This window comes from Carcharhinus amblyrhynchos, chromosome 9 (genome assembly GCF_965287045.1).
Source record: "Carcharhinus amblyrhynchos chromosome 9, sCarAmb.v2.hapA, whole genome shotgun sequence".
NCBI lineage: Eukaryota > Metazoa > Chordata > Chondrichthyes > Carcharhiniformes > Carcharhinidae > Carcharhinus > Carcharhinus amblyrhynchos.
In genome coordinates this window covers 58283150-58303380 of record NC_137332.1, presented here as the reverse complement: position 1 = coordinate 58303380, position 20231 = coordinate 58283150, and the positions used below count along the sequence as shown (strand labels likewise).

Below are 20231 nucleotides of genomic sequence, written 5' to 3'. Positions count from 1 at the left end.
CATTATCTAATTTTCATTATAGAGTATCTGGGTGAAGTACTAAACTGGTGTCAGCTTACCTTAATTTATTGGGATCACAAAATGAGACCTATAAAGATAGCTGTCACAGTGAGTGTGGTTAGAATACTTGGATCTGGAATACCTCACAATAAAACCCAGCCCTGGACTCACATGACCTGCACTCTCAGTGGAGCCTGTGGTTAACTGGCAGGAGTAGAAACCTTAATTCAGTAGGACTGAGGCTAATTGTAGTATCTTTCCCCAAACCCTACCTCGAATTAGGACCAAGGGCCTATCTTGTACACTGGGCTCAGGAAGATATGACTGTGCATTTACTAACAGAAACAGAATTCAACAATTCAACATATAAAACCGACTTTCAACCTTACATGAACAACATCTTGTGTTCTTGTATTAATTATCAAAAGAACCCTGACACTAAGTCATTATGTACATAGTGTTTTCTATTTAGTACCGTTACAGGTTGGAATCTCATCTGTCCATTGTCCAGATTCATTGCATTGGATTTTCAGAGGTCCTACGAATCCAAATTCCTTGATACATTGAAAGTCACATATTGAGCCATAGCTGAAGTTCCCAAGGTGATGTGAACAGTTCATGATCACTGAGTGGTTTATTTTCGGTTCCTGACATTTCGCCACTGTTGGATTTCAAAGAGCGACATTATTATGAATGCATTATATCACTGGCCAATAATTATTGATATAATTAATTAATGTTTTTTCAGCATCAACAATTTTGCAAAATGATTGACAGAATTAGATAACCTGGAATTATGTCAATGCAGACAGCACTAAAAATAAAAATCCAGAATTTCCAGCTGCACTCTTCCCAAAAGCGGAAAATCCTGCCTAAGGTCATCAAACATTTCCATGATCTGTCCCTCACCTGCTATGATCCCTGTGAAGGGCAGAATTGGAAAATTTGGTCCCACTTCTCTACATACAGAATTTGCATTAAACAGGTTTTTTTTAAAAGAAATAAAGCAGCCATCAGGATAAATTCAATGCTCACAGCACAGATGTGCTTGAATAGAGAAATGGCTAGCTACAAAACCAGTGCTAATTCTCCAATCTGCAATTCTAATAAATACGCCTTTCTCCTGGAAGAGCAATTTTATTCTATTGCCATATAATTAGAAAACTGAACTTCAGTTCTCAAAAAGATACTTAGTCAGATTTTTGGGTTAGATTTTGATGACACAAATTTATGAACTGATTATTGAGGGAGAGTTTTATCAGTTGGCTTAAAATAACTAATGCTTATTATTATTATCTGTGATTACTACAAAAAGCATTAAGTAGGGCATTGATTTGAATTGCTGCCTGAACTCACTTAGTTGATTTCAGTTAGCAATGTGTGGAAACTGAGGTAGCCTCAGTGGTTTGACAAAGGAGGGGGAGTCTGGGTTATTATACAGTGCTTCCAGCTAGGAAACTACAGATGTGCAGCTAGTCAATGATAACCAGATTGGGAAGAGCTGTTATGGTGCTCCCATGCTCCTGGCATTCACTATTTACGCTCATACATCAAGTAAAGTTTATTTGTTAGTCATAAGGAGGGTTACATGAACATTGCAATGAAGTCACTGTGAAAATTCACCTACCAAGCACTGGTTTCATAGTTTTGAAATGTCCACAGATGAGGACAATTCAGGTCAACCTTGACTGCACACTAGTGATCTCTAAACCAGAAATAATAGAGCTTCCCTTGTGTGTAGCTCGAGTCTTGGCACAGCAAAGCAAGACGGCACAGTGACATACTGCTGCCTCACTGCACCAGGGACCTGGGTTCAATTTCCAGTGTGGGTCACTGTGCGGAGTCTGCACGTTCTCCCTGTGTTTGCGTGGGTTTCCTCCGGGTGTTCCAGTCTCCTCTCACAGCCTGAAAGACATGCTGGTTAGGTGTATTGGCCGTGCTAAATTCCACCTCAATGTACCTGAACAGGTGCTGGAATGTGGCGACTAGGGAATTTTCACAGTAACTTTATTACAGTTTTAATGTAAACCTACTTGTGACACTGATAAATACACTAAAAATAGATGCAAGTCATTTATCAAAACAGTATTCAACAAATGATTTATGCAATAAAGACATTTGTTGAAATTCAGTTTCAGTTAGTGGCTTAGCTGTATTTCCCACCTTCTTAATGGTTACATTCATGCCCTGGATGGTTGACTTTCTAAGGGGCACATTCTACCATGCCTCAACTTTGAGGATACTGGGGACTGCTTGCAGTCTCCGTCCTGGCCACTGCTCTCACTAGCACTGCTGACAGCCAATCAAATTGGCCAAGTGAGGGACAGAAGAGCTGCCTTTTAAAGCTTCTCATAGTATTACATGTCTGTGAGGATGCTGTGATTGGTGGGGATGCCTTCCCTGTGGACCTGCCATCTGAAATATCCTGCCCCAAGACAATTTTGTCCAAATTAATTTTCTTTCTTGTTTCCTCAGCAGGAAAATTATCAACTGACAAAACTGGCATTCCCAAGCCTTTACCAATGCTTGAGACAAGCAGCAGTGAATAAGAGTGAACAGGCAAAGACAGATGTCCTCAAATTTCATGTCCCTTCTTTGGGGAAATGCCACATTTGAATTCACATGGCAACTCTAACAGTAAACTCTGGGGAGCAACTTGATTATCTGTCCTCTCAGCAGTACACCGGTTCAGAAACAAACATGGAGGAGATTTTGAAGATTAAAAAAATAAACAAAACAGATCATACTTTATTTTTTGAGGTCATAATGTACCTTCACAACGTGGCATCTTATTTGTCCACTTCCCTGAAGCTGTGCATTCAAGTTTGTCTGTTCCATTCAGAATGAAGCCCTTCTCCACACAGGCAAGGTCACAGACTGAGCGATAACTAAACTCTCCAAATGGGTGCGAACAGGTCATCCTGCCATGGTTCAGACTCTTCAATATGTTGCATCTTACAGCTGGAACAATGGAGGTTTCTTTTATCAGTGTCTTACATTCATTAATTTACAAAATGTTAGCCATTATTTGAGAAGATCTGTGCCATGATGTTGTCACCACGGGATCCTGCAGAACTAATATGCCAAATCCAAACCAAGGAATTTGTTCTGATAATCTAAGTCATTTCATCGAGGAGAAAGGTTGACTGGAACTTTCCAGCTGTTCATACCAGTGGGATCTTCTGGTGTACAGCCCTGCCGTGGATTTCCCAGTGGTGTGGGGAGGAGCCAGTGGGAAATCCCATTGACAGCGGCAGCACCAACCTGAAGCACTATCAGATCAGTCATGATCTTATTGAATGGTGGGGCAGGCTTGAGGGGCTTAATGGCCTACTCCTGCTCCTATTTCTTATATTCTTATGTAGAGGTTCACACCAGTGGGGATCATATATAGTCTCCATTAACAGGTGGTGGGATCAGAGGTCATTGAGACCCTACCCCCACCCGGGAGGTCAGGGGTGGGGTGGGGTGGGGCTCCTTGGGCATTGCCAGCCTGGCACACTGGCAGTGCCCAGTGGGTAGGACCAGAGGGGAGGAACTAGAGGAGGGAACATGGGGGAGCTTTGCATGGGGCTGGGGGTGGGGTTTGGAATCAAAGGCCGGGTCCGACCATTGCAGGGTAGGCCTTGGGGATCGGGCACAAGTGATTGGGCAATGGAGGCTGGCAGTTTGGGATCAGGGAGAGAGTCAGGGTCTGCGATGTCCAGGGGTGGGGGGGGGGGACGCGGGATGGGGGTGTTGTGTGTCAGGGCTGGCCATGGGGGTTGGGGGTGGAATACCCTAAATCCCTTACCTCTAAGGTTAGTACTTTCTCGAGGGCAATAAATCCTGACTGAAAATAATTGCTTCAATAAAAATATTTTTAAAATATGTGAGATACCAAACTAAATGAGTTCTCTATAGACACCCCTACAACTTCCAGTTGAGATTAATTGATTTTCACCACAAACTTCTCCCCAAGTGCTTACATACCACCTATGACAAATCAATGAGAAAAATGGAATTTTTTCACATTACACACCCTCAGAATGTCCTGAACCATTTGTGTCTAATGGTTTATTTTGGCGGTTGAGTCACTATTGTGTAACCATTTGTACAAATACATTGCACAAGCACCGGTGAGATAAATGACCAGTTAATCTGTTTTATTGGCACTAGAAATGTAGCCCTGTGACACAAAGTGATAGTGATTTACTAGTTTCTTTTGTACCAGGTACATTATAGCAGTAACTATAGTTCAACCGATGTCAGTTAACCTAATGGTTCAGCTATCACTACATAACAGTTTTCATGCATTTTCCCGTTGCCTTTCATTTTTCATTCATTCAGCATTAAAGCCTTCACTGATAGCCAGTGGAACACATCCAACAGCACACTCTCAATTAAAAGGAAAAGCTGAGGACAAATAACAAAAGATTGAGATCTGGATTTTCAAGAAGCTGAAATGAGTCCAAAGCCACTAACAATGGAGGCTGGGGCCTGATTATTTCTGTCCCCATTCCTGGTGCTCCAAATTTTCACTGGCATACAGTACAAGTAGCAAGCCTGCACTTTGCACCCTGACCTGGCAATCTCCATTTCCAAGGCAGGGATCATCTAGTCCCCTGAAACGTTCATGGAGTCAGGCCAGTTTCTGAATGGTTCATTGTTCATGGTACTCGTAGGAGTCGTGAACCAGTGTCTGGATCCAGAAGTTCAAAAGTTGATGATTTAAGCTATAAGGAGAGGCTGGATAGTCAGGGATATTTTTTATCTGGAGTGTAGAAGGCTGAGGGGTGATCTTATAGAGGTCTATAAAATAACGAGGGGCATAGATCAGCTAGATAGTCAAAAAGGTGGGGGAATCTAAAACTAGAGGACATAGGTTTAACGTGACAAGGGAGAGAGTACAAGAGGGTCCAGAGGGGAAATTGTTTCCACACAGAGGGTGGTCTGGAACAAGCTGTCAGAGGTAGTAATAGAGGCGGGTACAATTTTGTCTTTTTAAAAAGCGTTTAGACAATTATATGTGCATGATGGGTATAGAGGGATATGGGCCAAGCACAGGTAATCAGGGCTAGGTTAGGGCTTTGAAAAAAGGGTGACGTGGACAAGTTGAGCCAAAAGGCCTGTTTCCATGCCGAAAAGCTCTATGACTCCAGAAAACTTACTCAGGCCCCCAACGCTCTGTGCACACCCCGCCCCTTCCCATTGCCCCTTTCATACCAACTCAGGCCCCACCCCCTGCCATAGTCTCTCACTCCCTCCATGCCAACTTATGCTTCCCCGTCCAACCCCATGGCTCCTCTAGTCCCAATGTATCTCATGCCTCCCCCCATCCAGCCCCCATGGCCCCTCATAGCCTCCATGCCAATTCATGGCTCTTCCATGTCCATTCACTCAGTATAGATAGACAATGTATAGAACCATAATCCATGTTGGAAAACTGGCATGTGTGGAACTGCTCCATCCATTCACAAGTTAAAAAAAACACTGTTCCTACAACCCTCTAAAAAGGTGTCAAATAAACCTGTAAAGTATCAGAGGCTTCAGACACTTCACTCCCCTTCATATTTTGTAAATAAAAACTGATACGTTGACAAAAGGGATCACAGAAAGATCAACTTATTATGCCCACTTAAAGATGCCAATTATGTTTAGTCAGCAGTTCACTCTAACTGTCTAAATGAAACCCTTACTGAGAAAATCCTTTTGAGTCTGAGGCCTCAGCCAAGTAAAAGTAGATTGGGAACAGATGTATGAATTCTTTTAGTAGAACTGGGTGGTCTCAGTATCCATGCTTCGCTGAGCCCATACTCTCCAATTTAAGTTGAGTACTTTTTAGATATAGGATGTGTATTCTTTAAATTATGTACAATTTCAAATATAGAATGGTTGCAAGTGATCCAGAAATGTCTATTCACGTCACATTCCTCAGTACCTTTACAGTTTGGAGTCTGTGCTGTCCACTCTCCATTGGCTTGACACTGAGTCCTTTGTGACCCACGCAGTACAAATCCCTCCTTGCAGTTGAAATCACACATTGAGGTGTAACTGAAGTCTCCAATGGGATGGGAGCAGTTCATTCCCCCTTGTTCAGGCTGAGTCAGTGTCTGACAGGTTACAGCTGAAGTACGAGATCAGAACTTAAAATGAGAAGGTTGAAAGATGACACCTTGTCCCTGAAATTTGCAGAGTCCGGTCAACTTCTGGGAGCTCCATGGAGCTCATAGAAGGCATATACTCCATATGTTCTCAAAGTTAAACAGTGCATGTATAACTAGCTTTCCTTAAAAGGTTTTGCATATAGTTCAGAAATGTATGTTTTATAAAGTTGTTCAGTACCTTTACAGCTGGGGGTGTGTGCTGTCCACTCTCCATTGCTTTGACACTGTAGCCTGCCTGACCCATTCATCGTAAACCCTTCATCACAGCTAAATTCACATGTTGAGGTGTAACGGAAATTTCCCATGGGATGGGAGCATCTCATTGCCCCTCGTTCAGGCTGTGTCAGTGTCTGGCAGCTTACAGCTGAAATACAAGACTGGAATGTCAACTGACCCCATATACGCAAATTGAAGGATATATAGCCTACAGAACTGCAAAAATGAAGGCAGCTTTCACTGAGGAATTTCAAACCAAACTTATTCACATCGTAAGTGACAACTTTATGAATGGAGTTCATTCATTGCCACACATGACGTTTATCCAATTCACTCAAAGGGAAGCCCAGATTGTCACTAACGTCTCACGTTAAGCTGTAATTGAAGTCTCTGATGGAGCAGAAACACTTCGCCGCCCTGTATTTTCAGGTTGTTAATGTCTAACATTTTAGAGTAAAATGCAAATTTTCTGTGAAAGATGTGTGAAGGTTTTGAAAGCTGGACAGTTTCCATGGGCAGGCAGTTTGTGGGAATTGCTGCATCATTGCACTAATATTTATTAGTGTCACAAGTAGGCTTACATTAACACTGCAATGCAGTTACTGTGAAAATCCCCTAGTCGCCATACTCTGGCACCTGCTCAAGTCCACTGAGGAAGAATTTAACATGGCCAGTGCACCTGACCAGCACATCTTTCAGACTGTAGGAGGAAGCTGGAGCACCCGGAGGATACCCACATGGACGTGGGAAGAAGTTGCAGGCTCCACACATACAGTGACCCAAGCCGGGAATCAATCCTGCGACTCTGGTGCTGCAAGGCACCATTGTGCCACCCTACAGCACATGTTCATAAGAAATAAAAGTCATAGAAAATACATCATGACAAAACCATTACAGAAACTGATAATCAAACCTACACTAATCTGCTGTGTACTTTGAAGGAAAGTGACTATTTCTCCAAGTTAAAAAGCTAATATAATTTAAGACATAACATTTCTTCAGCATTGATGTTCACAATCAGACTACAAGAAGTTTCACATGTATCCTCTAATCTTGCCCTTCAAATGTAACAGTGATTCTCATTCTGCATTAGTCCTGTAGTAAAACCATCAAACATAATTCTACTTTGGCCTAAGGCAATATGGCACAAGGCACTTATCAAGTAGCAGTGCAGCTGAAGACAGAGACTCACACAGTGCAATCCCGTATTGAGTGAATTGATTCATGTACTTTGACTTTGTGATAACTGAACACAACTAAACCAAAACTATTAAAATTACTAAACATTGTCTTCCCCACAATGTTACGATGGTTTATCCAATGTTCTTCAGTACCTTGACAGCTGGGAGTGGGCTCTGTCCACTCTCCATTGCTTTGACACTGTAGTCTGCCTGACCCGTTCATTGCAAGCCCTTCATTACAGCTAAATTCACAAGTTGAGGCGTAACTGAAGTCCCTAAAGGGATGGGAGCATCTCATTGCTCCTCGCTCAGGTTGCGTCAGTGTCTGACAGGTTACAGCTGAAATACAAGATTGGAACTTAAAATAAAAATGCTGAAAGATAGGGCACACTAAATTTTCTCGACATTAGAGTAATACAGATGTAAAAATAGCTTTATTGAAAGTTTTGCACATCAGTTAAAAATGAATAATTTAAATTTCAGCACAACCTTTACAGCTGGGAGCGTGCTCTGTCCATTCTCCATTGCTTTGACACTGTAGTCTGCCTGATCCGTTCAGCACAAACCCTTCACCACAGTCAAAATCACACTTCGAGGTGTAACTGAAGTCTCCAATGGGATGGGAGCAGTTTATTGCCCCTTGTTCAGGCTGAGTCAGTGTCTGACAGGTTACAGCTGAAATATGAGATCAGAACTTAAAATAAGAAGGTTGAAAGATGACACCTAGTCCCTTTGGAAATTTGCAGAGTCAGGTCAGCTTCTGGGAGCTTCATGGAGCTCATAGAAGGCACATACTCCATATGTTCTCAACATTAAACATTGTATGTATAACCAGCTTTCCTGAAAAGTTTTGCATACAGTTCAGAAATGTATGTTTTATAAAGTTGTTCAGTACCTTTACAGCTGGGGGTGTGTGCTGTCCACTCTCCATTGCTTTGACACTGTAGTCTGCCTGACCCGTTCATTGTAAACCCTTCATCACAGCTAAATTCACATGTTGAGGTGTAACGGAAATTTCCCATGGGATGGGAGCATCTCATTGCCCCTCGTTCAGGCTGTGTCAGTGTCTGGCAGCTTACAGCTGAAATACAAGACTGGAATGTCAACTTACTTTTAAGCACCTGACCCCATAAACACAAATTGAAGGATATATAAACCAACAGAACTGCAAAAATGAAGGCAGCTTTCACTGAGGTATTTCAAACCAAACTTACAGTATTCATATTGTAAGTGACAACTTTATGAATGGAACTGGTTCACTGCCACGCAATGCCATTTATCCAATTCCCTCAAAGGGGAATTTGTCACTAATGTCTCACTTTGAGCTGTAACTGAAGTGTCTGCTGGAGCAGAAACAATTCATGGCCCTGAGTTTCCAAGTTGTTATTAGTGTCTAATATTTTACAATAAAAGTTCTCAAATCAGTGAAAGATAGATGAAGGCTTTGAAAACTGAACAGTTTCCATAGGCAGGCAGGGGGGGGTTTGTGGGAATTGTTGCATTATTGCACCATCTTAATATTGGATGGTTTACCCAAAGTGTAAAGCGTGCTCTGTCCATTCTCCATTGCTTTGACACTGTAGTCTGCCTGACCCGTTCAGCACAAACCCTTCACTACAGTCAAAATTACACATTGAGATGTAAATGAAGTCTCCAATGGGATGGGAGCAGTTTATTGCCCCTTGTTCAGGCTGAGTCAGTGTCTGACAGGTTACAGCAAAAATTACAGACTTAAATTGAGTTGGTACCTTAAAGATAGGGCACATAAGGTAAGCTAAGTGAGTGGTCCATCTCAGCTTCCTCCGGAGGACTTCCGGAATCACAGAAGCCAGTCTTCAGCATTTTGATTCAATCCACATGATATCCAGAAATGCCTGAAGGCATTGGATACCGCAAAGGCTATGGGCATGACAATTCTGTGGCAAAAGCACTGAAGACTTGTGCTCCAGAACTTGCCATGCCCAGTACAACTCTGGTAATATGGAAAATTGCCCAAGTATGTTCTGTACACAGAAAACAAGCTAAATCCAATCCAGTCAATTATTGTTTCACCAGTAAAGTGATAGAAAGGTTATCATCAGTGCTACAAATACCAGTTTGGAAATGAACAAAAACTTTTTGTACTTAAATAGTTAATAAAATGAATAATTTAAAATCGACGATATGTGGAAGGATGCTTGGTACCGATACAGCTTGGAGCCATCGCTGTCCACTGTCCATTGGCTTGACACTGGAGCTTGTCTGAACCATATAGTGTGAAACCTTCAGTGCAGCCAAAGTCACATGTTGAGTTGTAACTGAAGTCTCCAATGGGATGGGAGCAGTTCATCAGGCCGTCCTCAGGATGAGTCAGTGTCTGACAATCTACAGCTAAAATACACAATTGGACTTTAAAATTAGAATGTTGAAAGATGGGACAAACCAAATATTTTTGCAACGTTAAAAATATTACAGATGTAAAATCAATTTTATAGAAACCCTTTTGCATCAGTTAAAATTAATAACCTAAATTTAATCTAATTAGCTGAAATACAAGTTTGAATTCCATTTGTAATGTTGAAGCATAGCTTTAATAGAACAAAGAACAACCCAGCATGGGAAACAGGCCCTTCAGCCCAACGAGCCCGCGCCGCCTTTTCAACAAAGCATTTTCCTACACCTACCCTGCCCCGTGTGTACACATAAATTATAGAAGCAAACCAACTTTTTAGAGAAAAGTTCAGCACAGCTCACAAACGTATATGAGTTTGGTGAGGTGTAATACCTGTACATGTGGGGGCCTGTGCTGTCCATTGTCCAGAAGCTCCACATTCCAGTCTGTCCGATCCAGTTAATATAAATCCTTCGGCACAGGTAAAATCACACAGTGAGGTGTAACTGAACTTTTCAAAGGGATGGGAGCAGTTATAGGATCCTCTGTCTGGACTCCTCAATACGTCACATTTCATAGCTGGAATGTTAGTGACATTATTCACACTTTTATTTACATACAAATGGCAAAGACAAACAAACAGTCAGTTTGAAAACTGAGACATCACCTGACTTTTCTAGTGTGCCCCTGAATTACAAAATAAAGTCATAGGGCAAAAGTGGCAGATTCACTGCCACAAGTGTCTGGTTCTTATCATTGAGGATTGTAGGGGAACATGCCAGGAGCAGCACCAAGCATACCTAAAAATGAAATGGCAACCTGCAGAAGCACAGTAAAAAGTCTGACAACACCAGGTTTTAGTCCAACCTATTTATTTGATAATATACTCACAAGCTTTCGAGGGACACCCTCTTCGTCACCTGACGAAGAGGGTGTCCCTCGAAAGCTTGTGAGTATATTATCAAATAAATAGGTTGGACTAAAACCTGGTGTTGTCAGACTTTTTACTGCGTTTACGCCAGTCCAACGCCGGCATACCCACATCACAACCTGCGGAAGCTACAGCAGTGGTCTATTGCTATGCTAATCAGCAGAAATAGTGAGCGATCGACAAAGCTAAGCAATCTCATAACCAATGGATCAGATCAAATATCTCCAGTCCTGCCACATCCAGTCATTACTGTCAGTAGACAATTAAACAACTCAGGAAAATAGGCATCACAAATATCCCCCATCCTCAATGATGGGTGAACATAGTACATATTGCGAACAAACAAGGTAAATTCATTTGCAATAATCTGCGGCTAGAAGTGCATAATGGACATCATACATAGGGCAAATTAAATTGGAAGTGTGATGATTATGCTATGTAGGCAAATTAGTGACCATTTTTGTACACAGAATGATCCGTGTCATTAAGAGAACTTGCTGTGATTTGTTAAATGCATTGGATTCATCTGAATTGGGTCAGATAGTCAGGACCTTTGTTTAACCTATCTGCTCTGGCATGGGGATCATCGATAGATCTTCCTGTGTACAACCAGAAAAAATGCTTTCTATGATACATCTGTAAAAATTGGAGAGAGTCGTAGCTGACCTGGTAAATTTCCTTGGGTCTTCTGAGAAAGTAGAGGTGTTGGTGGGCTTTTTTTTAAACTGTAGTGTTGGTATGGGAAACTGGAACAGATTGTTGGTGATCTGGACACCTAAAAGCTTGAAGCTCTCGACCCTTTCTACTAGCTGTAAGCTGCAGGCATGGCCCTTTTCTTTGGTGCTCAATAAAGGGTGTTTGGTGATGGGAAACTGGCATTTGACTGAATTACTATATATCCAAATAACTATTTCCAACAGTGCAACACTCCTGAAGAGGCAAAAAGAGCCCAAACTTCCTGCTGAGGGCAAGGGCACAAAGTAGACAGATTGCCGGCAGGAAGGGGACAGGTTAGTGGGAGGGATCCCAGGTTTTCTGGGATTCTAAGAATGGTAATTGTGATCTAAAATCCTGATCATCTGGTGGGGTGCAGCATAGGGGTCACTGGGAAGGGCAGACAACTGTTCACATCTATGTCCATAGTAAATTTTGGAGTCAGGCATGGTAAATTCCTGAGCTACCTTGGAATTTCCACTCTGTGACCCTGCTAGCATAGTGACTGAAAGAGCTCTTTCTTACAACTGGAAAGAAACCTGATTCACTGACTCAGTGCCTTCAAGAAAATTGGGAGAAAACTGCACTGTCAGTGATGGTTAGGGTGCATATGTATTCTTACCTTTGCAAGTCGGGGTCTTTGCTGTCCATTGTCCAGAGACATTACATTTGAGCCAGTTTGTTCCGGATAACACAAATCCTTCAGGGCACCAAAAATCACAAGTTGAGGTGTAGCTGAAGTTCCCAATGGGATGGAGACAATTCATCGCTCCATGTTCAGGTTGCGTCAGTATGTCACATTTTATAACTGGAATAGAAGTTTGCAGATTGTTATTTGCGTGAGTACTCATCTTCCCACTGGCCAATTCCTAGGAAGGAGGGAGTATCTTATAAGGAAAGGTTGAGCAGGTGGAGTCTAAAGCCACTGGAGTTTAGAAAAATGAGAGATGATCTTATTGAAATATATGAGCCTGAGGAAACTTGATTGGGTGGATGCTGGAAATATCCACTTATGGCCAAGACTATTCAGTTTAAAAATAAGTGGTCACCCGGTTTCCAAAAATGCTGATGCCAGAAGCATTTTGCCATAGTGCAGAAGGAGGCCATTCAGCCCACTGAGTCTGCACCAACCATAAAATTACCCAGTCCCTATCCCCACAACCCCATGCATTTACTCTAACTAGACCCCCTGACACTAAGGGGCAACTTAGCATGGCTAATCCACCTAACCTTTGGACTGTACTCTGTAATCATAGCAAGTAGTGACAGTCTCACCATTATTAGCATAGCAAAGTCCATTGTGAGTACAGCATGTTTGAGGACAGGTGACTTTAGATCTGTGGGTCCCAATGTCTTTACGAGTTTTTTCCCCCTCATTTTTGCCTGTCCTGGCGTAGGCTAATTGGATAAACATTGATTGCCAAGGTGAGTCAGCAACAACATTATTGCTGTATCATACCATTGCCAGGATAGAAGATGGCAAACTATTTGGATTTTTTTTCCATCTGATGATCCTATGTTTTTACTATATACAAGTTCATAAGCTTCAGCTATGTTTCATGATGTAACAATTAGAACAGTATTTTCCCATTAAGGCAGTTATCAAGAAAGAGACATAACTGAACCAATGGCAAAAAATAAAACAAAGAATTCTGGCATCTAAATATACAGGTACCTAAGGATTTTTTTTCAGAATTATACATGCAGTAGTAATAACTCATTACATTCTTTTTCCATTGTTCATAAACTTGAGCATGTTTTTGCACATGGACACCTTATATCCACAGGAATTAAATAATAATAACTGTCCGTATCTGATTTATTTTGTCACTGATGGCAGCCTGAACTTCCATAGCAGGACAGCAAACTAATGAGATCCATTTAAAGAATGGCACCCAGCTACTGCATTACCAGGGCCAGCTCCAATGTTGGCATCTCTTCTGGCAACCAGCGATTCAGTGAATCAGCCTGGTGAAATAGCTCGATAATGTCTGCATACTTGACCAGATAACTAAATCAGAAAAGAGGGTTTACAAACAACAGCACATGTTGCAGTGCTATTGAAATGTAAATGAAAATTTGCAAAGTAAATCAGACTCATTTCTACAGTATCAACATCTTTAGCAATTTAGCAATCTCAAAGCAGTCCTGGAACATGAACAGGTTTTAAAACTGACTGGTACCTTCACAGGAAGGTATTGGTTTTGTCCATTGTCCAAAGGCTCCACACTGAACATTGTCTGATCCATTTAATGTGAAGCCCTCTTCACAGCTGAAGTCACATGTTGCTTTGTAATTGAAGGGTCCATAGGGGTGGGAGCAGTTCATCATCCCTTTCTCAGGATTCTCCAGGATTGTGCACTTTGCAGCTGGAACAATAATTCAGCAATTTTGATAGTTTAAGGCTCATGTTAGTAATACTTCAATTATGCTGCAGCAGAGGGATTGATCAAGAATTACTGGGTGATGCTGTAACTAAAATAAAACATGAACAGGAAACTTAATAGGTTAAATCAACAGGTCATTAACAGGGGTGATAGTGTATCCCAGCCCTCACGGTGGCCGTCAGTTGCTTGAAGCATGCCGACAAACATCGTATGCTCCCTCTCCGCCCACCCACAAATGTAGTCACAGGAAAGGGACAGACAGTAATGATGGACAATCCCTTTGGCCTCCCGCTGCCTGGACCTGTTAATGGCCAACATGGCCAGGTGTCCTCCTGTATATATAAAAATCAGTAAGTTAAACACAAATGAAAGGGGTTCCTTTATTAATGTGAGCTCAGGTTAGTCCCCAGTAAATGCCTCCTGACAAGGCGTTCCATCTTCAGGTACAGGCAGGGGGCGATCGAGGGGGTCATCCAACCCGACTGTCTGCCCCACGACTGCAGCTATATTCACAGCTGGGTGTCCCTAGAAGAGGAACATTCAGAGTCCAAGGGCACAGTTGATGCCTTCTGTGCCCACTGGGACAACAGGGACTGGGGTGTATTATTGTCCCCTTTAAATCACATTTTAATTTGATACCATAAGTTTCCTTTCTGCTTTCTCCCTGGGCTGTTCCACACCATTTTGGGAGCTGCCCTTTTTAAGTTGTCCCTGAGTTAAGTCAATTTTGTTTATTTGGTTAAACACAAAAAGATATCCCCAGTGAATGCCTACCACCTGAATACAATTAACCACTGACTGTTATACAATTAATTATACAGGGCCAGCAACAGTCTTGGAAAAATATCCCAGTACGAAATAATGCTTTTACCAAAGAAAGAAAAAACAAAGTGGGAGAAAGTCTGTCTTTATGTTTCACTGCAGTAAATAGAAAGGAATGATTCTAGACTTTGTGATACCTTCACAGCTGGGGACCTGTGCTGTCCATTCTCCAGAGGCTTGACATTGTAGATTACCCGATCCCTGAAGTACAAACCCCTCAGTGCAGCTGAAGACACAATTGGAGTTGTAATTGAAATCTCCAAAGGGGCTTGTGCAGTTCATGATACCTTGTTTAGGAATCTTCAGTAAATCACATTGAACAGCTGAAACATGAATTCATCCATTCGTCAGTCTGATAAATGGAATCCGTTGCAGAGCAAACATTTTTGGGAGATATTGCAATTACAATTGTTTGTACTTTAGTTCTTTTACTGGAAGACTTAAAAAGCTAGTTCCATTTGTGATTTGAATAGATGAATGCATTCTGCAGTGTGATTCAGAGCAGGAGGCTTTCAGTCTGAACTCTTACTGTGTGCTGAGTTTGTTGATTCCAACTGTGGTACTACTTGAACTATTGCAACTGGTGTCAGCATTTCTGGGCTAGGGAGGAGAATAGAATCACCTAGGATTCACATGCAAGTTTCCTATCCAGTGATAACTGCTGGGAAGAAAATTTGTGGAGATATCATAAGAGGCTGTCATTGACTCTGTAGCCTCATATGTGGAGATTTAAATGCAATATCCAAAGGCTGTCATCTCCATAGAATTGTATGGAGATGGGAGAAAGTTGGAGGAACAGTTATTAGGAGAATCAAATCCATGCTAGTTAACAACAGGATTGACATATCACATAATTGCTGTAACCAAAGATCAAAATGGATGTTTGACTGAATCATTGATCCATTACAATAGCCAATCAACTTATCCTTTTAAACCCTGTCTATGGAGAGAACATGTGCCTTTTCCACTGCAGCTGTACTTTCCAGTTGATGCTATTCAAACTCTAAAGTTTGGACTGCAATATAGTGAATTTTGCACTTTGTGTCATTGTTGCATGAAAATGCACAATTAACTTAGCTGATGAAGTTAAGGAATGATGGTACCAGTTTCATGAATAGACCCTGAATAACAAATGTACAGAATTATTGCTTGGTAATAATTTTATAAATAGATTATTATTCTACAAACCTCTACTGATCAATGAGGCATTTTTGGTATTTTTATGTCCAATTTCTAGTAACACCACATCCAGGTTAGGGAGAAAGGCCAATCTTATTTTTCAGATGAACAACAAAACATGACCAGTTATTCACTGTACCTTTGCAAATGGGTGTCTTTGAAGTCCATTGCCCAGAAGCTTCACATTGGAGCCAGTCTGATCCCTGTAAGTTAAACCCAGCCTTGCAGACAAAATCGCATCTTGAGCTGTAACTAAAAGGTCTAAAGGGGTCAGAACAGTTCATGAGGAGGTTGTGAGGAATCTTCAGTTCACTGCATTTCACAGCTGCAAAGAGAAGTTTTCAGGAATTATTATGCACCAAACACATCAAAACGTTTTCAAATGCAGAGGCCTTTCTAACAGGCTGCACTAGGAATCAAGGATCAGAAAGCCATGGATGGTTACATATCAGAAGGAGACCATTCAGCCCATTACCACGATTTTAAATTCAATGTGCTGGTAAACTGTACGGGTTAGTTATTAACTGGGTTTATGGACAAGCAGAACTTGTTGCAGGATGGGATACAAATGGTTGAATTTTGGAGGGTAAAGAGTGTTAGGCCGGTAAGGTAGGCATTTGAGTCTAGAACAGACAGAAGGACTGGGATTTCTGGCCCACCGTGGCAGGCTTCCCCATGGCGAGCCAGTCAAATCCCCATTGACTTCAGTGGGTAAATGTCGCCAGGGATAAAGGGAGAGTGTGATTTGGCACAAGGTAAAACTCAGACAGGAGGCGCTGGAAAATCCCATCCAAGGTTTTCCCTGATGAAGGAGCAGTGCTCTAAAAGCTTGAGCTACCAAATAAACCTGGTGGTTTTTAACCTGGTGTTGTGAAACTACTTACTGTATTTAAAAAGCACATTTAATGATGTAAGACACCCAAGATTGCTTCAAATGAGCATTTTAAGAATGATTTATCACTAATCCACATAAGGAAGTATTAAGACATATAACCATAGGCTTGGTCATCAAACTAGGAGCTTCCTAAAGGATGAAGGAGAAGAGGAGAGATTTAGGAAGGGAAGTCTAGAGCTCAGGCCCTCAGCAGCTGAAGTCAAAGCCATCAATAATGGAAAGTTCAAATTCAGGGATGTTCAAGAATAAATATCTTACTTTGTTATAAGGCTGAAGAAGAATACAAAGATAGAGAAGGCTAAAATTATGAAGGCATTTGAAAACAAAGACGTGAATTTTAAAGTCAAGGTGTTGTTTAACTGGGAGTCAGCAGAGGTCAGTGGGTAAATGTCGCCAGGGATAAAGGGGGAGTGTGACTTGGCACAAGGTAAAACTCAGGCAGAAGGGTTTTAGATAACCTCAGATTTACACAGGATAGGAGGCTGACCAGGCATGTGTCAGAATAGTCATGTTTAAAGGTAGCAAAAACATAGATGATGGCTTCAGGAACAGATGAGCTGAGGCAAGGGTGAAGTCAGGTGACATTATGGAGGCGAAAATAAGCTATTTTATTAACTGTGCTGATATTTGTTCAGAAGCTTATCATATCTTCAAATATGATAACAAGGTTGTAATTGTTTGGTTCAGTCTGAGACGATTGCTGGGTGAGAGGTGGGGTCAATAAGTTTGGGAATGGATTTTGTATCAGGGATTGAAAACAATCACTTCTGCTTTCCTGATACTTCATTGGAGGGAATTTCTGTTCTTCCAGTTTGGGATGTCAGTAAGCAATCTGATAAATTAGACACTGAAATGGGCCATGGAAGATGGCGGTGACGTACAGATGGCTATCATCAGTGTACATGTAAAAACTAATGTTTCAGATGATGTCAGAAAGAGGCAGCGTGTGGACAGGAAACGGGAGAACAAAGATAGATGGGTATGGGAACAGGAAGAGAAATCATTGCAAATGATCTTCTGGCTATAACATGATAGATAGAAAAAGAGAGAAGAGATAGTCTAAACATCCGGGAAGTGAACAAACTGAACTGGGCTAGCCATATTAATATTAAAGAACAAATCAGAGGCTGGGTATTCTGTAGAGTGACAAATTCACCTCCTCTATCCACCATCTACTATCTTCAAGGCACAATTCTGGAGAGTGATGGAATACTCTCCACTTGCCTGGTTGAGAACAGCTCTCACCATACTGAAAAAGCTTGATATCGTTCAGGACAAAGCAGCTCATTTGATCAAAACTCCACCCAACCCATCTGCCTCCTTCAACCTTCCAAATCCATGAACCTCTACCATCTGGAAGGACAAAGGCAGAAAATGGATGGTAACACTACCACCTTCGAGTTTCACTCCAAGCTATATACTATCCTGACATGACAAGATACAATTTTAACAGCTAACCATCTCTATGATTCCAATGCAAGCAATAGCCCCATGTGGGTGCTAAGTTTCCAGCCTTTTAACCCCTCTGGACAGTTGGAACAAGATGCCAGTCTTTTGACACCCATACAGCAGCCTCCAGAGAAAATATTCCCAGCAGCCACGTCCTGAGAGAATTTCTCTCCAACAATTCCAAGCAGCAACTGAGCTGATTTCTTTGTGTAAGCCTTGTCCTACTCTGTCACATGAGTTTTCCTGTCAATCAGCTTAATCAAGCCCCACTCTGGGAGAACTCTAGGTGAAAACACGAAGATAACAACACTTCATTTGTCCAAATTAAAACAAACACTCCAGCAATTAAGATCAATTATGTTACTGCAGTAACAAAACGGGCTGCTGGTTAACGGCAAAACAGCACCGGTTAATAGAACTAAAACAAATCATGCATAAGAAACATGACACAAATACATTTCATAAAGACACATCATTGTCAGAGAGATAAGATCCATGGTTAACAAAGAAGATCAAATATAATATTGAAAAGCAGGATATACAAAGTGGGCAAGAGATAGTGGTAGGTCAAAGGACTGGGAAGTTTTTAGGATCCAGCAGCAAAAGATTTAAAAACTCATAAGAAGGGAGGGAATGATTTTGAAAGAAAACGTGCATGAAACATAGAAACAAACAGCAAAAGTTTCTATAGATATATAAATAGGAAGCGAGTAGCTAAGGTAAATGTGGGACCTCCACTGAACAAGTTGGGGGAACAAATAACAAACAAAGAAATAGCGTATATGCTAAATACATTTTTTGCATCAATCTTCATTGTGGAAGACATTGCAAATATCCCTAAGTTATCAGATGATTTCAAATAACATACTAGAACTCTTTTCCCTGGAGAGACGAAGGTTGAGAGGCGACCTGATAGAAGTTTATAACATGTTAAGAGGAATAGATAGGGTGGATTCTCAGAGGCTATTTCCCCGGGTTGAAATAGTCGCTACGAGAGGACACAGATTTAAGGTGCAAGGAGGCAAGTACGGAAGTGATGTTAGGGATAAGTTTTTCACTCAGAGGGTGGTGAGTGAATGGAATTGGCTGCCATCAGTGGTGGTGGAGGCGAACTCGCTGGGGTCTTTTAAAAGACTACTGGATGAGTATATGGGATTTAATGGGATTGGGGGTTATAGATAGGTCTATGGATTGGTAGGTGTTGATGTGATCGGCGCAACTCGTGGGCCGAAGGGCCTGTTTGTGCTGTAGTGTTCTATGTTCTATGTTCTAACTTACAAAAATCCCAATCACAAGGGGTAGAGTATTAGAGAAATTCAAGGGGCTAAAGGCAGACAAGTTGCCAGGACCCAATGAACTGCACGCTAGAGTATTAATAAAAGTACCTGCAGAGATAGTGGACCCACTGGTTGAAATTTTTCATTACTAGCTAAATTCCAGGAAGATACCAGAAGATTGGAAAACAGCTAACGTGTTGTCCTTGTTCAGGAAGAGGGAAAGGCAGAAGGCAAGTAACTATAGGCCAGTTAGATATGCTATTGTCTACAATCAAAGAGGAAATGGTGTATAATTTAATCAAACCTAGTCAATATGGTTTTATGAAAGGTAATTCATGTTTGACAAGTTTACTTGAATCCTTTGAGGGTATAACAAGAAGAGTAGATAGAGGGGAATCTGGAGATGTAGTGTATTTAGATTTCTAAAAGGCAAGGTGCCACATAAGTGGTTAGTGCATACAGTAAAAGCCCATGGAACTAGAAGAAGTGTGTTAGAATGGATTGAAAATTGGCTGTCAGATAAAAGACAGAGAATTGGAATAAATGGGTCCTTTTCAGAGTGAAAGGATGTAACCAATGGAGTATCACAGGGATCTGTTCTTGGCCTAAAATTGTTCACTATTTACATTAATGACCTGGAGGAAGGGACAGAATATAATGTTT

At 41.5% G+C, this 20231-nt stretch overlaps 1 protein-coding gene across 1 annotated transcript in view; it reads right to left on the bottom strand.

Moving 5' to 3' along the window:
• Positions 1-20231, bottom strand: part of LOC145347842 (P-selectin-like) — a 52304-nt gene that overhangs the window by 16909 nt on the left and 15164 nt on the right. The window contains exons 7-19 of the mRNA XM_080195752.1: positions 16087-16272; positions 14906-15091; positions 13743-13928; positions 12182-12367; positions 10308-10493; positions 9728-9913; positions 8439-8624; positions 8033-8218; positions 7697-7882; positions 6325-6510; positions 5921-6106; positions 2773-2961; positions 476-661 (exon numbers count right to left, since the gene is read on the bottom strand). Coding sequence (XP_080051878.1) covers positions 476-661; positions 2773-2961; positions 5921-6106; positions 6325-6510; positions 7697-7882; positions 8033-8218; positions 8439-8624; positions 9728-9913; positions 10308-10493; positions 12182-12367; positions 13743-13928; positions 14906-15091; positions 16087-16272 — 2421 coding nt within the window. The remainder of the gene's footprint in view (positions 1-475; positions 662-2772; positions 2962-5920; positions 6107-6324; positions 6511-7696; positions 7883-8032; positions 8219-8438; positions 8625-9727; positions 9914-10307; positions 10494-12181; positions 12368-13742; positions 13929-14905; positions 15092-16086; positions 16273-20231) is intronic.